The sequence below is a fragment of the Carcharhinus amblyrhynchos genome, chromosome 12, assembly GCF_965287045.1.
Source record: "Carcharhinus amblyrhynchos chromosome 12, sCarAmb.v2.hapA, whole genome shotgun sequence".
Taxonomy (NCBI): Eukaryota; Metazoa; Chordata; class Chondrichthyes; order Carcharhiniformes; family Carcharhinidae; genus Carcharhinus; species Carcharhinus amblyrhynchos.
In genome coordinates, this window is record NC_137335.1 from 24,665,598 (window position 1) to 24,684,793 (window position 19,196).

The following is a 19,196-nucleotide window of genomic DNA, read 5'->3' on the forward strand; positions in this document are numbered from 1 at the left end:
CGGTTCCCCTCTGTCTACCACACTAGTCACATCCTCATAGAAGTCCAATAAATTTGTTAAACATGACTTCCCCTTCAAGAATCCATGCTGTGTCTGCTTGATCAAACCATTCTCTTCTAGGTGTCTTGCTATTTCTTCTTTGATGATGGATTCTAGCATTTTTCCAACTACGGACGTTAAGCTAACATATGGGGGGGGAGGTGGGGACAGCACTGTCTTTATGGGAGGGGAGGTCAATGATATCTGTATGGGAAAGGGAGGCCAGTGCTATCTGTATGGGGAAGGAGGCCAGTGATGTCTGTATGGGGGAGGGGAGCCAGCAATACCCACGGGGGGTTGTGGGGGCCAGCGATGTCTGTGGAGTGGTTGTGGCGGCCAGTGATGTCTGGGAGTGGTTGTGGGGGCCAGCGATGTCTGTGGAACGGTTATGGGGGCCAGCAATGTCTGTGGAGTGGTTGTGGGGGCCAGTGATGTCTGGGAGTGGTTGTGGGGGCCAGTGATGTCTGGGAGTGGTTGTGGGGGCCAGCAATGTCTGTGGAATGGTTGTGGGGGCCAGCGATGTCTGTGGAATGGTTGTGGGGGCCAGCGATGTCTGTGGAGTGGATGTGGGCATGATGTGGGTATGCCGGCGTTGGGGCCAGCGATGTCTGTGGATTGGTTGTAGGGGACAGTGATGTCTGTGGGGAGGGGGTTGTGGGGGGCCAGTGATGAGGCCAGTGATATATGTGGGAGTTGTGGAGACAAAGCAATGTTCATGGGGGCCAGTGATGAGGCTAGCGATGTTTGTGGGGGGGTGTGAGGGCCAGCGATGTCTGTGGGGGGGAGCGGGGGTTCTAAGGGCTAGCGATGAGGCCAGCAATGTCTGTGGGAGTTGGATGGCAGTGATCTGGATGCTGGGAGGTCTTTTCTGAAATCTCCCAGTGATGTGCGCATGCATGGGTTCCCGCTCATCCCGCAGATTTCAGGTTCTTTGGCGCAAATAGGCTCCACCCAGGGTTTTTAATAATATTCACGATTTAACCTCTGCATGGCACAGAGTGCGGAAATTCAGGTGAGAAGTTGCACTGAAGAAACAGGCATAATCTAGAACCATTTTCCCACCAATTCAGCACTTTTGGGAGAATCGCTCCTGGAGATTGTAGGATAGAAATTTGTCTTGACGATACATTTTACACACTGCCTGATTTCCTTATGGAAAATAAATTCCACTGTAACCTGGATTAAATATCTCATGAAATGTTTCTCTCTACTTGTGGAACTCATATTCCACTGATGATAAAATTATTCAGCATTGGTCTCTTTGTGGACTATAACTATTAAAATGTGTCTGGAATCACACCACTGTTCACAGTCAGTGGGGAGAATATGTGACCTGGAAATCTCTGGCGTTCATGGCACAATTAAAGTTAGAATATCTTCTGCAGTTCATACTGCATGGGCAGAAATTTAGTCATCATAAACTATATAATTTGCTTATTTTACATGTCGTTGCATTTTTGTGAGTTATCATCCAGAGGATTTTTCTGTAAGGTTCTCTGCAGGAATTATAAAGAAATTAACCACTCCATACAGACAGCACATCCCTTCCCCTGAACATTTTCCTCTCCTCTCTCTCCATCTCCCTCCCATACCACACACGTGTACAATAGATTATAAATTTTTAACCAGGGGAAGTTATAGTTTGACAAAACGTTGACTATTTGCATGGATGGTTGGAGAGATAAGCGAGGTTAAACAAATATGGAACAGAGATTTACAAATAAACAAATGGTTTGCTCAGCACATTATGCTTAACTTTCATGGAACAGGACAAGAGATTCATGGTCAGATGCTCTCTTCTATTCATTACGCTGCTATAATTGTGAAATGAACAGAAATCTCAGTATGCTGCTCAAGATCAGTCTAAATATCTATAATGTTTTCTTGATTTTCATAGAATCATAGAAACTCTACAGTGCACAGAGAGACCATTTGGCCCATTGAGTCTGCACCAACCACAATCCCACTCAGGCTCTACCCCCAGATCCCTACATATTGACCCGCTAATCCCTCTAATTTACGCATCTCAGGACACTAAGGGTCAATCAACCTAACCCCCACATCTTTGGACTGTGGGAGGAAACCAGAGCACCCAGAGGAAACCCAAACAGACATGAGGAGAATGTGCAAACTCCACACAGACAGTGACCAAGCCAGGTCCCTAGTGCTCTGAAGCAGCGGCGCTAATCACGGTGCTACTGTGCCGTATTCACACTTAAACATCAAAATATTGACATTGGACTGAAAACATCAACACTATAATAAAGATGTCAGAGAATAGCTCTTTCCATTTTCATGCATCATACATTCAGAGTTTTACAACTTAGAAAGAAGCCCTTCGGCCCATTGTGTCTGGTTCAGCCATCAAGCACTAATCCTATTTTCCACCACTTAGTCCATAGCCTTGTATGCTATGGCTTTTCAAGTGCTCATCTAAATATTTCTTAAATGTTGTAAGGCTTCCCACCTCTATCACTCTTTCAGGCAGTGAGTTCCAGATTCCCACCACCCTCTGGGTGAAATCCCCCCTAAATCTCTTGGCCCTCACCTTAAATCTACGACCCCTGTTTATTAACTGCTCTGCTAAGGAGAAAAAAATCCTTCCTATCTATCCTATCTATTTCATTCATAACTTTGTACGTCTCAGCTCATCTCTGATCACCCCTCAGCCTTCTCCACTCTAAGGAAAATAACCCCAGCCTAACCAGTCTCTCTTCATAGCTGGAACTCTCCAGTCCAGGCCACATCCTGGTGAATCATCTTTGTACCCTCTCTAGTGTAATCACATCCTTCATATAGTGTCATGATCACAACTACATACAGTACTCTAACTACGGCCTAACGTTTTATACAGCTCCATCATAACCTCCCTGCTCTTATATACTAAGCACAACTAATAAAGGCAACCATCTCATATGCCTCCGTAACAACCCAATCTACCTGTTCGGCTGCCTTAAAAATTTCCATCTCAGTTAGTACTGAAAAAAATCATAGATATGCCATTGCCCTTTAATTCCTGCCAGGAACCTGCCCTGGCACGTTTAAGTGGGAATAGGTAGGCTCTGATTAATATTCTCACTCTAATATCACAAAGAGTTCTGCTGAAACTGAAGATGTACCTGATTATGCTTCTACATGGATTTCAGCTCTTTGGTGCTCTGGTACTGTTGTCAATATTTCTTCTGCAATACAATCAGTAGAAAGTAGACATTTGGGACTTGGTCTTTGAAATAGGCTTCACTTTCTTCCTGAAGAGACAGAGGATGATGAAGATTATGAAAGAGTGAGGATGAAGACACAGTATTACAGAAAACGTATGCTTCCCATCTGTCCTGCAGATACCCTCACACTCAAATTTATAGGCTATAAGTTCTTACTTAAAATTCTCTTTATTCCATGGTGTTAGTAATGCCATTTCTCTACCTCAAGAAGTTGGGAAGATATATTGGGCTGAACTTTCACCAAGGGGGCAGGAGACAGGAGTCAGAGTCAGAAAGCTGCTTATAGTGGGAAACTGATTAAAATTAAGATTTTCACAAAGGTAAGCTGTTAACTGATATGAAGATGGGCTTGTTGTCCAATTAGACCAAGTGGGGGTGGGAACAGAGCAGCTCAGATGAAATATGAGACTCATTTGAACACCCCACAGCAGCTATCACTGAAACTGCTAGCTGTCCTAATGGAGAAATCTGTAGCTTTTTGCCAAAGCTTTCCACATTAGCAGACGGAAGCAAAATATCAGTTGCAGAGGAACAATAGGCCTGACATCCAGAGCAGGGCTGCCCCTCATTTCATCGAGAATCAAATGTTGCAAGCTATGAAGACAAGGTGGAGGTCCTCTTCCTGGGGCTGGCTGGAGGAGGCTATCTCATCATGCATCAGGTGCACCTCTCTTTTGAGCATCGTGTTCCTCCACCTCCTCTTCCTCCTCCTCTCTTACCTCGTGCATCTCCCCTTCTACAGCCTCACTGCTCTCAAGACCCACACTTCTCTGGAGGGCCATGTTATGGACAGGGCAGTAGATCATCAGAATGACCAAAATGCTTGTGCAAGGAGTTGAACCAGTTATGGGAATTGCATCTTCAAAGGCCCAATTCCCTGTTACTGGTTCTCCTAATAAACAAGAGACATTGACTGTAATCCCTCTGTACTTCCATAGAGGGCAGACGCCAAGAAATATCCCTTGTTCCCAAGAATCCATTTACACACTTTAGGGCATAGAATGAGAAATTGAGGCAACCTGGACTGGCTGTGAATGGAAGCATCACAGGATCTTATAGGAAGGCAAGTGCAAACATGGAGAAAGATCTTGGGGAGGAGACCAGTTAAACACTGAGTGAGTAAAATCCCTTCCTTTTTGATGAATCTGACTGGATGGATGCTGAGTGCCTTAACTGTCATATGGGTGCAATCAACAATGCCTACCGCACCTCACCCTCTACCCCTATCCCCTTCCATAAAAACCAAGAATCCATAATGGAAAGACCTCAGGAACTGTGCCGATATAAAATAAAGCTATGTGCCAATTGAGGGTATTGTTATTTAAAAATGTATATTTAATTGATAAAAAAAATTGATATTTTAAATTTCTTCATCCCATCTCTTATGAAAACAAACACTTAAATAACTAATCTCTTATGAAACAAACATTTCTATTCTATTATCTTTCAGAACTGTCAAACTGCTCTCTTAACAGGCACCACAAGTGTGATAATGTTAGGTTATAAAATTAGTATTGCAGCACAAATCCTATCATGATAATCCACAGGCTTATGTCAAAAATCAGAGCGAAATAGCAAGCTTTTTTTTATAAACACCACCCATTTTTAAAAAATTTAAAGCCTAGCAGAGTTAAATCCTTTGATAGCGTTGACTGTTCCAATGATTTCTGTCAGTCGACATGGGTTTTAACAGTTCTTTGACAGCTTTGAAAGTTCTTTAAGAGTTAGAATCATAAAATCCCTGCAGTGCAGGAGGAGGCCATTTGGTTTATCGAATCTGCATTTACTCTCCAAAAAAGAATCTTACCTAGGCCTATTTCCGCACCCAATTCCCATAACTCCGCACACTTACAAGGCTACTCCACTTAACCTACAGATCTTGGAACACTAAGGAACAATTTGTTATGACCTATCCACCTAGCTGCACGTCTTTGGACTATGGGAGGAAACTAGAGCATCTGGGGAAAACCCACACAGAAATAGTTTGACAGTTCTTTGAAAGCTTGACACTTTTTTGACAACTTCTACAGTTCAAATTAGTTTATGAATTTTTACACAAAATCACATTAAGCACTCATTAGGGCAAAGGAGTGGAGGCAACTGCTGACAAATATGAGCAGCTGCCTCAGTGAACTGCAGATGTACAGTTTAGAACCTGTCTCCATTCTCTCTCCCATCCCTCTGCAAATTGGGATGTCTGGATTCAGACTTAGCTTTCAATTTCAGATTTTATTAATTGTTTTTAAATTCCACCTTTGATGTTTTTCACCAATTCTGCAATGGTGGGAATTGAACTTATGTCCACAAAGCATGCCAAAGTGAAATCATCACTAGGCCATGGTTGCCCACTAAAGGCACCACAATTATGTGGATAGGCCAGAGGTTTTCTCTGGAAATTTTTTGTATGTTAGTAAATTGTTTATTATTACAGACCATGGAAAAAACTGTAGATCAGATTAGTTATTTAATGGTAGGCCGAGTGACATCAGAAGTGCTCAACTTACTCTCGCTACCCCATGTTAGAGAAAGATCCAGCAAGGATTCCCGATCCTCACTGCTGCCAGAAAATCTCTCTGGAGTCAGCTTTAATGTTTCTAATGTTAAATATTTTACCCATCCTGACTTGCTAGATTAAGACTTGGATGAAGATATCTTTAGTCAGTTATCAGCCATGAGGTATGCAATTCCACGAATGGAGGGCAATGATGTTGAAGGAGAGAAAAGAATGGTGGAAAAAAAGGCATCTGTTGTTCGAGGTCAATGTTGTTGCTTTATTTTACTGTGTAACATTTAACAACTTCAAACTGCACTAATACTTTTATTTTCTTCTTATTTAGTTTTTCTTTTGGAATGCAAATCAGGCAATGGTGCCAGCTACAGAGGAACCGCAACAAAAACAGTTTCTGGAAAAACATGTCAAAGATGGGCCAGCAACATCCCGCACAAACCAAAGTTAGTTTTTAATATTCATTGTTAAAAATGTCTAACCTTTCACAGGAAAAAAGAACAACATAAAAAACATAACAAATGAATGATAATATATCTGACTCAAACTCTGTCAGATTCTGCATGTCTTAAGGTCTTGTTGATTGTGACTTAGCTCTTGACAATGGTGATAAGACAGAGGGAGGGCCTGGATGGGATGCTCTTTTGGAGAGTCAGTGCAGGCGCAATGGGCCGGATGGCCTCTTTTTGTACTGTAGGGATTCTACGATTCTATGGTTACCATGGCTTCTTTTTTTTCATAATGTATCAAGTGCTTCAGAAGCATTTCATTCTGGCTAACGTACCAACAGGCCACAGCCAACTGATGATGTTGAAGAAAGTTTAAGATGGTCCAATGATAGGACTTTGTAAAACTCTTAACTTGCACATTCAACTGCACATCATTTCTTGATAAACATTTATTTAATGATATCCCAAATATTAACTATTATTACATTAATAATGACGCATCAAGATAACACACTAACCCATTATTGTACTGTTATTTTTAATGACTGAAAAGAGATGAGATGGTCAAATTTTCATTATTACAATAAGAATGGTTTTGAAGTTTTATTTTCATGTGAGCTTCTGGCACTTCCCCGGAATCCAGCGAAGTTTTGTAAATAATCACTAAAAGAACTCAAATTTCAAATTTTATCAGAACAACCTTGGAATAGTTTATTGCTTGTGAGCACCTCTGGGTCATTGTTACAGATAAACCATTTGAAAATATTGTAGGGGATTGTATTATTTACAATGGAAATATGATAAACTAAATTAAAAATAATTCAAACCTTTTTAAAGACAGAGCTAAGAGGCACAGTTAGGCTCCTACTATTTCCTTTCGCAAGGCAGTGAAATGGCACTCTTTATTCATATGAAGAAATAGGAAAGTATTACTTATTAATAATATCCTAAGTAAAAATGTTAGTTGAAGGCTAGACCTCATGATTTGAAGGTCACTTCCAATTTTTTCAGAAACTGATATCAATATCTTGGAGAGGGTGAAATGGGGAATTACTAGAATGGTACACAGGTGAGGAATTCAATTATGTGGAGTGACTAGAGAAATATAGAAATTAGAAGCAGGAGTAGACCATTCAGCCTTTGGAGCCTACACTGCCATTCATTTTGATCATGGCTGATCATAAAATTCAGTATCCTGACCCCCATATCTCTTGATTCCTTTAGCCCTAAGAGCTATATTTCATTTCTTCTTGAAATCAGACGTTTTGGTCTCAATTACATTCCACATATTCACCACCTTCTAGGTGAAGTGATTTCCCTTCACTTCAGTTCTGAAAGATTTATTCCTTATCCTCAAACTATGACCCTTAGTTCTGGTCACTATCGGGAACGTCTACGGTGTGGCTGAATACAGCAACCAGCCCTACGTGGACGTCAGCTTCAGGAGCCTGTCAGGATGCCTCAAGTTCCTGACAGCCCTCAAGGAGAAAGGCAAAGAGGGGCCCCTCTCCATCCTGACGGCGGAGCCCCTGTTCACCGTGCCGTCCCAGAGGAACCGGGTTATCACGTTCCAAATGTATAACCCCTACGTCCCTGCGGCTGATGTGCTGACGTTCCTCTCCAGGTACGTGGAGGTGAAGGGTGAGAGCGCGGATGTGATGGACAAGTACGGAATCTGGACCTGTAAGAGACAGGTGAGAGTAACTCTCAGGACTGACCCCAACGGAGACCTCCTGCACCCGCCCTCCAATTTTGCCATCGGGGGGAATCGAGGCTTCCTGTACTACGCGGGACAGCCTCGAGTGTGCCGAATCTGCGGCAAAACCGGCCATTTTGCCGCGAGCTGCAGCACCACCTTCTGCAGAAACTGCTTGAAGGAGGGGCACGCGACAAAGGACTGCAGCGACAGCAAATGTTGCAACCTGTGTGGGGAGGCTGGCCACGTCTACAGAGCCTGCCCCAAGCGAAAGGCCACTTACGCCCAGATCACCGGAGGCGGAGTGAAGAAGGCAAGCGTCCGTGCCACCTCAGAGGGACAGACGACCGGTCCAGAAGCAGGCCCGGAAAAGGCTTCGGAAGGACGAGTGGACCCCCCAGTGCAGCAGGAGGACGCATCGTCAGCACCACCAGCAGAGGGCGCCGAAGCCATGGAACAGGAGAGCTCGGAGCTCGAAAGCCCCTGGCTGAACGTCAAATCCAGCAGAAAGGTACGGAAAAGGAAATCCGTGGCAGCGAGACCCCTCAACGGTGACGAGAGAAAAGCTGCCAGACGACGACAGAACCTCAAGAGGCTCTTTTCAAAAGCGACGAAGAATCCACAGGTGACGGGGAGAACCGACGCCATCGCAGCAGCAGCAGACCATCCAGACGGCCACATGACTCCGACGATGTCACCCAGTCGCCGACGAGGATTTGAGGCAGGTTCAGACGGATATATCAGCCCTGCCGCCCTGCAGAACTTCGTCAGCACCACAGGAATGCGGAACCGGGTGCATGCTGACTGACGGACATGTAAGAACTGCCAAATCTTTTTGTACTTTAAAAATGTCTTTTAAGTTTGCCTCGGTAAATGTACGCAGTGTCAAAGACGGTTTGTGATGTGCGTCCACATTATCCTACCTGGCCAACGTCAAAGCCGACCTGCTGTTCCTGCAGGAATGTGGGATCCCTCACCTCAGCAGCTACAGGCGTTGGTCGAGTGTGTGGTCCCACGGACCGTCCATCTGGTCAGGTGGGAACGACTGCCGTTCCTCGGGCCTCGGCATCCTGCTGCGGGGAGGTGGCTTCACCATCTCCGAAGTTAGGGAGGTGGTGGGGGGACGCCTTCTCGTAGCAGACGTCACGTACAAAAACTGCCCTCTCAGGCTGATTAATGTGTATGCCCCTGCCGCCAGAACCGAGCGGCTGGCGGTTTTTGAGCAGCTGCCACAGCTGCTCACCACCTCCAGGCCGGTCATTCTGAGTGGGGACTTCAATTGTATCCTAGACAAGGCCGACCGATCCAGCAGGGCTGAAAACAAACTGGACGCTACGTCCAGAGCCCTGCTGGAGACGGTCAAAGATGCCAAGCTGCTCGACGTCTTCAGCAACCCAGCAGACGGAGGGCAGCGCAGGTACACGTGGTCGCGGCCCGACGGGTCAGTTCGCTCCAGGATCGACTTTATGTTTGTGTCCCGCGCACTCACGGTCAGGCCCACCGACGTCAGGCCGGTGTTCTTTTCTGACCACTGCCTCCTGCTGGCCGACTGTCAGCTGGAGGCAAACCAGAAAGTGGGCAGGGGGTCCTGGAAGCTGAATGTAGAACTGTTGACCCCAGAGAACCTCGAGGAACTCAGGAGGGATTACCACGGTTGGAGGACCGTCAAACCCTTCTTTGAGCCTCCATCGCTCTGGTGGGAAACCATCAAAGGCAACATCAAAAGGTTCTTCATTCGCAAAGGGGTTCAGAAGGCCAGGGAGAGACGGCGGGACATGTCCCGACTCCAGAAAAGCATGCAGGAACTGCTCCAACTGCAGTCGATGGGGGTCGATGTCAGGGAGGGGCTCCAGGAGGTGAAGAGCCAGCAAGCCTCGCTCTTTGCCTCGGAGGCTGCCAAGGTCATTTTCCGGTCCAGGGTCTGCTCCGTGGAGCAGGACGAAAAGTGCTCACGCTTCTTCTTCCAGAAGGTGCACAGAGAAACCTCTGTGATCAGCAGCCTGAAGGAAGAGGACGGCTCAGTAGGGTCATCGCAGTCTGACATTCTGAGGATCTGCAAATCCTTCTATGCCGGACTGTATGACCTGAAGCCGACAGACAGCACGGCCTCCCAGTCTTTCCTGTCATCTATCACGCAGGTCTTAGACGACGGTGAGCGGGACAGCCTGGAGAGACCGGTATCTCTGGAAGAGCTGACCAAGGCCGTCGAGTCCTTGCAGAAGGGTAAAACTCCCGGAAGCGACGGCTTACCGGCGGAGTTTTACTCAGCGTTGTGGGACTTGACGGGCCCGGACCTCCTGGAAGTATACGAGAGTATGCTTCTGGAGGGCAGGATGTCAGAATCCATGAGGAAAGGCATCATTACCCTCATCTACAAGCAGAAGGGGGAGAGGGAAGAAATTCGGAATTGGCGACCCATTTCACTATTGAACGTGGATTACAAAATTCTGGCCAAGGTCATCGCCAACCGGGTCAAGTCTGCTCTGGGGTCAGTAATCCATCCTGATCAAACCTGTGCTGTACCCGGCAGGAAGATCTCTGACAGCCTGGCGCTACTCAGGGATACGATCGCCTACGTGCAGGATAGGCAGGTGGATACGTGCCTCATCAGCCTCGACCAGGAGAAGGCGTTTGACAGAATATCGCACAACTACATGATGGATGTGCTCTCCAAAATGGGTTTTGGGGAGGGAATACACAATTGGATCCGGCTGCTCTACACAGACATCAGTAGCGCAGTCTCAGTCAACGGGTGGGAAACAGATAGCTTCCAAATCAGGTCTGGAGTCAGACAGGGCTGCCCTCTCTCCTCCGTCCTTTTTGTGTGTTGCATTGAACCCTTTGCCCAGGCCCTCAGAAGCGACCCAGGCATCAAAGGGGTGACAATCCCAGGCAGCGGAGGCACGCAGGTCAAAGCCTCCCTGTACATGGATGACGTGGCTGTGTTCTGCTCGGACCCCTCGTCTGTCCGCAGGCTCCTCCAGGTCTGCGAGCAGTTCGAGCTGGCCTCGGGAGCCAAAGTCAACCAGGGAAAGAGCGAGGCCATGCTCTTTGGGAACTGGGCCGACAAATCCTTTGTCCCCTTCACCGTCAGGGCAGAGTACCTGAAGGTGCTGGGGATATGGTTCGGAGCGGCAGGGGCATGCATCAAAAACTGGGAGGAGCGCATCGCGAAAGCCAGGCAGAAACTCGGCTTGTGGGAGCAACACTCGCTCTCCATAACAGGGAAAAACCTGGTGATCCGGTGCGAGTTGCTGTCCGTGTTGTTGTACGTGGCGCAGGTGTGGCCTATCCCCAAATCCTGCGCTGCAGCAGTGACGCAGGCCATCTTCAAATTTATCTGGAGATCAAAGATGGATCGCGTCCGGAGGGAGGCGATGCACAAATCTCCAGAGAACGGAGGGAAAGACATTCCCAACGCCGCCCTCATCCTGATGGCCACCTTTGTGTGCGGCTGCATCAAGCTGTGCGTAGATCCTCGGTACACCAACAGCAAGTGCCACTACTTTTTGAGGTTCTACCTGTCCCGAGTGTTGCGAAGGATGGGTCTGGCCACACTGCCGCGGAACGCTCCGAGTAGTTGGACCGTACCGCAGCACCTGTCCTTCGTGGAGAAATTTTTCCGCAAACACACCTTTGACCACAAGGCGATTAAGCAGTGGTCAGCGCGTAACGTCCTTGGGGCCCTGAGAGAAAAGGAGACGGCGGATCCTGTCGGATGGTTCCCTGAGCAGACTGTCAGTGTCATCTGGCAGAACGCCTCATCACCAGAACTGACAAACAAGCACCAAGATCTGGCTTGGCTGGTGGTGAGAAGGGCACTCCCCGTCAGATCCTTTATGCACGCTCGAGGTCTCAACATCACCGCACGCTGCCCTCGAAGCGGCTGCGGGGCTGACGAGACGGTCGCACACCTCCTTCTGGAATGTGCCTTTGCAAAGAAGGTCTGGAGCGAGATGCAGTGGTATTTGTCGAGGTTCGTCCCGAGCAGCTCGGTGACGCAGGACTCTGTGCTCTACGGGCTGTTTCCGGGAACGCACACTGAGACAAATATCAACTGCTGCTGGAAGGTCATCAACTCGGTGAAGGACGCACTTTGGTCCGCCCGAAACTTGCTGATCTTCCAGCTGAAAGAACTGTCCTCGACCGAGTGTTGCAGACTGGCACATTCCAAGGTCCAGGACTACGCGCTGAGGGACGGGCTGAAGCTTGGGGCAACCGCCGCAAAGGCACAATGGGGAAAGGCCACACTGTAAGGCCTTTTAACGGAGGCAGACCGAGGGCCCAGGAACTGCAGAATACCCTCGACCTGCGTAACTGTGTGCCAATCTGAGCACTAACGGCACACAGTAATCTTTTGAGGCGTGTATATAGTTTTTAAGTATTGAAATGTAATCATGGTAATTAGTACAAATATGTAAATATTGAGACATGGACATAGTTTTTTAAGTACTGAAATGTAGTCACTGTAGTTTGGACAGATCTGCAAAAATGTTTTGATTCCGCATTGTTTTGCTACTCGAAGCCCTGTACATTGTAATAGATTACTTGAGATTTTTATGAATAAAGTATATTTTTGGAAAAAAAAACATTCTTTCTGAATCTACCCAGTCTAACCCTGTTAGAATTTTTTAAGTTTCTACAAGATTCCCTCTCACTCTTCTAAACTCCAGTAAATATAATCCTAACTGACTTAGTCTCTCCCCATACGACAGACCTGCTATCCCAGGAATCAGCCTAGTAAACCTTTGCTGTACTCCCTTTATAGCAAGGACATCCTTCTTCCGATAAGGACACCAAAACTGCAAATAGTACTCCAAGTGCAGCCTCACCAACACGCTACACAATTGCAGCAAAACATCCCTATTCTTATATCCAAATCCTCTCACTGTAAAGACCAACATACCATTTGCCTTCTTTACTGCCTATTGTACTGGACGTTTACTTTCAGCAAGTGATGCATGAGGACTCCAAGGTCTCGTTGAGTATCCACCTTCAATTTACACCCATTCAAGTAATAATCTGTCTTCCTATTATTGCTACCAAAGTAGATAATCTCACATTTATCCACATTATACTGCATCTGTCATGCACACACTCAGTCTGTCCAAATCACGTTGAATCATCTCTGCACCCTCCTCACATCTCACTCTCCCACTCAACTTTGTATCATCTGCAAATCTGGAGATAATACACTTAGCTCCCTCTTCCAAATCATGAACATATAATGTGAACAGTTGGGATCCTAGCACAGATCCCTGCGGAACCCCACTCACCATTGACTGCCAATTAGAAAAAGACCCATTTATGCCAACTCTTTGCTTCCCATCTGCTAACTAGCTTTCTATCTATCTTAAGACATTACCTGCAATCCCATGTGCTTTAACCTTACATTAGTAGTCTGTTATGTGAGACCTTGTCGAAAGCCTTCTGAAAGTCTAAATAAACCACATCCACTGGTTTTCCTTGGTCAACTCTATTAGTTACATCCTCAAAAAATTCCAAAAGATTTGTCAACCATGAGTTCCGTTTTGTAAATCCATGCTGACTTTGTCTAATTATACCAATGCCTTCCAAATGCCGAGTTATGAAATCTTGATAATAGACTCTCACAACTTTCTCAGTTGCAACGTTAGGTTCACTGGTCTATACTTTCCTGTTTTCTCTCTACCTCCCTTTTTGAATAGCAGACTTACATTAGCTACCCTCCAAACTGTCGGAACTGTTCCAGAGTCCAAAGAACTTTGGAAAATAATCACCAATAGATCTACTATTTCCAGGGCCACTTCCTTAAGCGCTCTGAGATGAAGATTATCAGGACCTGGGGCTTTATCTAAACTGAATCCCATCAATTTCTCCAAACCATTTTTCTAGTAATGTTGATTTCCTTCAGCTCCTTATTAAAACATGTTTTTCTCAGCATTTCTGGTACATTATTCTTGTCTTCCTTTGTGAAGATTGAAGCAAAGTACAAATTTAATTCCTCAGCCATTTTTTTATTTCCCATTATGAATCCCCCTGTTTCTGACTAAGGGGTCTATATTCATTTTTCTCAATCTTTTTCTCATTACATATCTGTAGAAACCTTTACAGTCAGTTTTTATGTTCCCCCCAGCTTACTTTCATATCTATCTTTCCCTTCTTAATCAATCCCTTGGTCTTCCGTTGCTGAATTTTAAACTGCTTCCAATCCTCAGGCCTATTGCTTTTGTTGCCAATTTGTATGCTTCTTCCTTGAATCTGATACTATCTCTAATTTCCTTTGTAAGCCATTGTTTGGCTACAATTCCCTTTTCACTCTTGCACCAAACAGGAATAAACAACTTCTAGGGTTCACCTATTCGTTCTTTAAATGCCTGCCATTGCCTGTCCACTGTTTTTCTTTTCAGTAATGTTTCCCAGTCCATCATGGCCAATTTATGCTTCATTCCATCATAATTACCTTTATTAAGATTCAAGACCCTGGTCTCAGATTCAAGACCCTGGTCTCAGAATCAACTATATCACTATCTACTTGTCAAATAATTCTTCCATATTATGGTCACTCATCCCCAAGGGTTCTCTCACAATTAGACTGCCAACTAATCCTTTCTCATTGCACAACAACCAGTCCAAGATGGCCTGCTACCTTGTTAGTTCATCAATGTATTGCTCCGGAAAACCATCCCATATCCAGAAATTTCTGCTCTATTGTATTGTGACTAATTTGGCTCTCCCAATCTATGTGCAGATTAAAGTCACTCATAATCACAGATGTTCCTTTAACACATGCATCTCTTGATTTCCCGTCTAATGCTCTTCCCAATATTATCACTAGTTTGGTGGTACATATAGCATCCCACCAATGTTTTTTGCCCCTTTTCTTTAACTCGACCCATACAAATTCCACATCATCTATGCTATAATAGCATATCATCTTTAATCAACAATACAACTCCACCATCTTTTCCTTTCCGTCTTTGTCCTTCTTAAACACTAAATAGCCCTCAATATTCAGCTCCCATCTTTGCTCATCTTGGAGCCATCTATCCATAATGCCAACTATATTATGCCCCTTTGTTTTGAATGTTCCGAACATTCAGGTACAAAACTTTAAGGTGAGCACATTTAACATTTCTTTTCCCTTTCCTACTATTTTTTACTTTGTCTTTATCTGACTCTGGCCCTTGATTTCTCTGCCTATCACTTTCCTTATTCTCCTTACTGTCTTTTCCCCTTGTTCTTAATTCTCTCTGCTCTGAATCCTTGCAAAGGTTCCCTTCCTCCTGCCATATTAGTTTAAACCCTCCCCAACCACTCTAGCAAGTACAACCCTTCCCTCAAGGACATCAGTCCTAATCCTGCCCAGGTATAACTTGTCCAGTTTGTACAGGTCCCACCTCCCCCAGAACCGGTCCCAATCTTCTCGGAATCTGAAACCCTTCCCCTCACACTATCTTTTCACATATTCATCCTATGTATCCTGCTGCAGTTTCTACTCTGACTAGCATGTGGCACAGGCAGTAATCCTGAAATCAATACCTTGGAGGTTTTACTATTTAGCTTACTTCCTAGCTCCCTATATTCTGCTTTTAGAACCTCATTCCTTTTATAACCTATTGTTGTTTGTACCAATGTGTAATTCGACCACTGGCTGTTTGCCCTCCCCCTTCAGAGTCTCCTTTGTGGCCACAGAAACACATATCTATTCCCCTTACAATTGAATTCCCTATAACTATTGCATTCCAACACCCTTTATTCCTCTCCTCTGTAGCAGAACCAACCATGGTGCAACAGATTGGATATTGCTGTTTTCCCTGAAAGGCCATTCCTCTCAACAGTATCCAAAATGGTATATCTGTTTTGCAGGGGAATGGCCACAGGAGATTCCTGCATTGCCTGTCTAGCTCTCTTACTCTGCATGGTGGTCACCCATTCTGTTCCTGCCTGTGGAGTCTGAACCTGCAGTATGACCACTGCTCTATACATGCTATCCATGGTACTTTCTGCCTCGCAGATGCTTCAGTGTCCCCATCCGCTGCTCCAGCTCCAAAACACGGGCTTCTAGGAGCTGCAGCTGGTGACTTCCTGCACACATGCTGGCCCTGGGCACTGAAAACATTCCCGGCCTCCCACATGGAGCATGAAGAACAGACCGCAGCTTGGAGCACGAAGACCAGACTACAGCTTGGAGCACAAAGTACAAACCATGGCTTGGAGCATAAAGAGCAGACCACAGCTTGGGGCTCTCCTGTCACGTCTTACCCTTTTTAACTTTTGAAAGATGTTTTCTTTCAGATTATATCCATTTCTGTCAGACCCCTTCTTTCTTGCTCCTTGTTACTACCAAATATAACCTAGACAAACTATAAACCACAGAAATTACCTTTGAGAGTACAACTGATGAAATTATTAAATACTTACCTGACCTTTCTACTTATCAATCAGCTCTTTCCCTTGTGTCCTCAACTACTGCAGCAGGACAAGGGCTTGCTTTTACCTTGCCTGTCCTCCTCACAGTGCTGTTTTTTTTGGTTAGGAGCGGGGAAACACTAATGTTATGTTTTGGGTTTAACCGTTCCTTGACACCAGTTCTTCCTCTACCCACTATAAAGTCAAGGTGACTGCGACGACGTCTCCCAGAATGCTCCTCAGTGAAGTCTCTCTGCTACCTCTACTGGAATGTTCTTCTCCTGTTTGCCTCTGGAGGGATTCTTCCTCTACCTACAATACAGTCAAGGTCACTGCGATGAGAGCTAGGATTGTTCCCTTTATAGCAGAGAAGATCAAGGGAAAATTTAATAAAAGTATTCAAAATATTTTTTGATAGAAAAAATAGAGAAAAAATAATTTCATTGGCAACACTGTAAGTAACAAGAAGACAAGGAATGAAGATCTAAGATAAGTGGCAAAAGAACCAGAAGGGAGATAAGAAAGTACATTGTTATGCAGTGAGTTGATGGCAGACTGGTATTGTCACAGGACTAGTAATCCAGAGACCCAGAATACTCTGGAGACCTGGATTTGAATCCCTCCATGGCAGATGGTAAAATCTGACCTTAATAAAAACATCTGAGATTTAATGATCATTTTGGTTATTGTAAAACAACCCTTTAGGGAAGAGAGAAGGAAGTGGTCTGATTAATAAGCTTGCGGACGACATAAAGATTGCTCGAGTTGCGGATAGTGATGAACATTGTCAGAGGATTTAGATAGGCTGGAAAATTGGGTGGAGAAATGGCAGATGGAATTTAATCCAGATAAATGCAAAGTGATGCATTTTGGTAGACCTAATGCGGGGGGGAGTTATACAATAAATGGCAGAACCATCAGGATTATAGGCACACAGAGGGATCTGGGTGCGCAAGTCCACTGATCCTTAAAGGTGGCAACACAGGTGGAAAAGGTGGTGAAGAAGGCATATAGCATGCTTACCTTTATTGGACGGGGCATAGAGTATAAAAGTTGGCATATGATGTTGCAGTTATTTAGAACATTGGTCAGGCCACATTTGGAATATTGCGTCCACACTACCTGAAAGACATGGAGGCTTTGGAGAGAGCGCAGAAAAGGTTTACCCGGATGTTGCCTCGTGTGGAGAGTCTTAGCTATGAGGTGAGATTGAGTAAATTAGGGTTGTTCTCCCTGGAAAGACAGAGGTTGAGGGGTGACCTACTAGAAGTTTATAAAATTATGAAGGGCATAGATAGGGTGAACAGTTGGAAGCTTTTCCCCAGGTCGGAAATGACAAACACAAGGGGTCACAAGTTCAAGGTAAGGGGGTGGCAAGGTACAATACAGATATGCGGGAGATGTATTTTACACAGAGGATGGTGGGGGCCTGGAATGCACTATCAAGAAAGGTGGTTGAAGCAGACATGCTAGGATCATTTAAGACTTATCTAGATAGCCACATGAGCAGAGTGGGAATAGAGAGATACAAACGGATGGTCTAGTGAGGAACATATGATCGATGCAGGCTTGGAGGGCTGAGTGGCCTGTTCCTGTGCTGTATTGTTTTTTCTGAGTCCAGATCCACAGCAATGTGATTCTTAACTGCTCTCTGAAATGGCCTCGCAATTACACATGGGCAATAAAATGCTGGTCCAGCCAGCGGTTTCATGAATTAATGAAAAATAAGTGTATATAAGTATAAAAGAGTGATGAAAGTAGACTCAATCCTTTCAAAGAAGAATTGGATATGCATTTGAAAAGTAAAATTTGCAGGGCAATGTTAAAGGGCCTCTTTCAAAGGACCGGCACTGATACAATGGACCAAATGGCGTTGTTCTGTGCTGTATGATTCTATGATTTCCCATACACACAGTGAGTCCCTTGGGATGGCACAGCAGCAAACATTCACAAACCAATTATTTCCCCAAATAGTTACTGCATTAAGGAGTGTTGAAACTACAGTGCATGTTTACAAAGATGGCAAAACAGAGAATTTGATTCCTGGTTGTCACTGTAGGTAGAATTGTCACAGTTGTGACTTTAAAGGCATCACAATGCCCTCAATATGGCACTGCTATCAAAATTGTGCAGAACTAGTTAAACAAAAACCAAACCTGCATTTTTTTCATCACTTTTCATAACCTTAGTACATTTCAAAGCAGGAGGAGCCAGGTATATCCTTCCAGTGATCTCTCTTCTTCCATTCTCAACACTCCACAACACCCTACATCTCTCCTCCAACACCATGCCCACCCCCCCCTCCCCCCACCCCCAGGTCAACCTGCCAAACACCCATCTATTTTCCAAGGGAACTAACTGCTCTGTCCCCCTTGCTCAGCACCAGTTCTCCTTGACTTAGAGTAACCATTCATCTAGTTTTATACCGGAAAATACACTTTCCAGGTACACTGATTTGCAGCGGAAGACTTATGATTTTTTTAAAAATGCCTATCAGTCCAGTCCCTAAGGAAGCATTTAGGGCTGAATTTTCTTTCTGCAAGTGGGCCAAAGCATCGACTTCACAATGTTTCGCGGTTCTAATCCAGTGTGGAAGGGCAGTCCTGCCTGTGTTCGGGAGGAGTGCAGGAATTGGTTGTGCTTGAGAGTGAACGGTCGGGTCTGATTACCCAGTTGTGCCTCGTTCATGACTCTCTCACACATACAGCCCATTCTGATGTACACAGCACACTGCTCTCCAATCAGTAGGAAGAAAGTAGAGCCTCTTAAGGACCATCAAGGTCATCTACGTGCAGATCCACAAGAGATAGGTGAGATCTTAAGTGAATATTTCTCATCAGTATTTACTATTGAGAAAAGCATGGATGTTAGGGAATTTGGGGCAATAAATAATG

General features: G+C 45.1%; 1 protein-coding gene and 1 long non-coding RNA gene across 3 annotated transcripts in view; one reads left to right on the forward strand and one right to left on the reverse strand.

Moving 5' to 3' along the window:
- LOC145350857 (uncharacterized) overlaps window positions 1-19,196 on the reverse strand; it is a 150,302-nt gene that overhangs the window by 36,869 nt on the left and 94,237 nt on the right. For both annotated transcript variants that reach the window (XR_013888250.1, XR_013888251.1), the window contains exon 2: window positions 3,159-3,287. This is a non-coding gene — a long non-coding RNA (uncharacterized LOC145350857). The remainder of the gene's footprint in view (window positions 1-3,158; window positions 3,288-19,196) is intronic.
- plg (plasminogen) overlaps window positions 1-19,196 on the forward strand; it is a 126,765-nt gene that overhangs the window by 8,764 nt on the left and 98,805 nt on the right. The window contains exon 4 of the mRNA XM_080200230.1: window positions 6,098-6,212. Within this exon, the coding sequence (XP_080056356.1) occupies window positions 6,098-6,212 (115 nt within the window). The remainder of the gene's footprint in view (window positions 1-6,097; window positions 6,213-19,196) is intronic.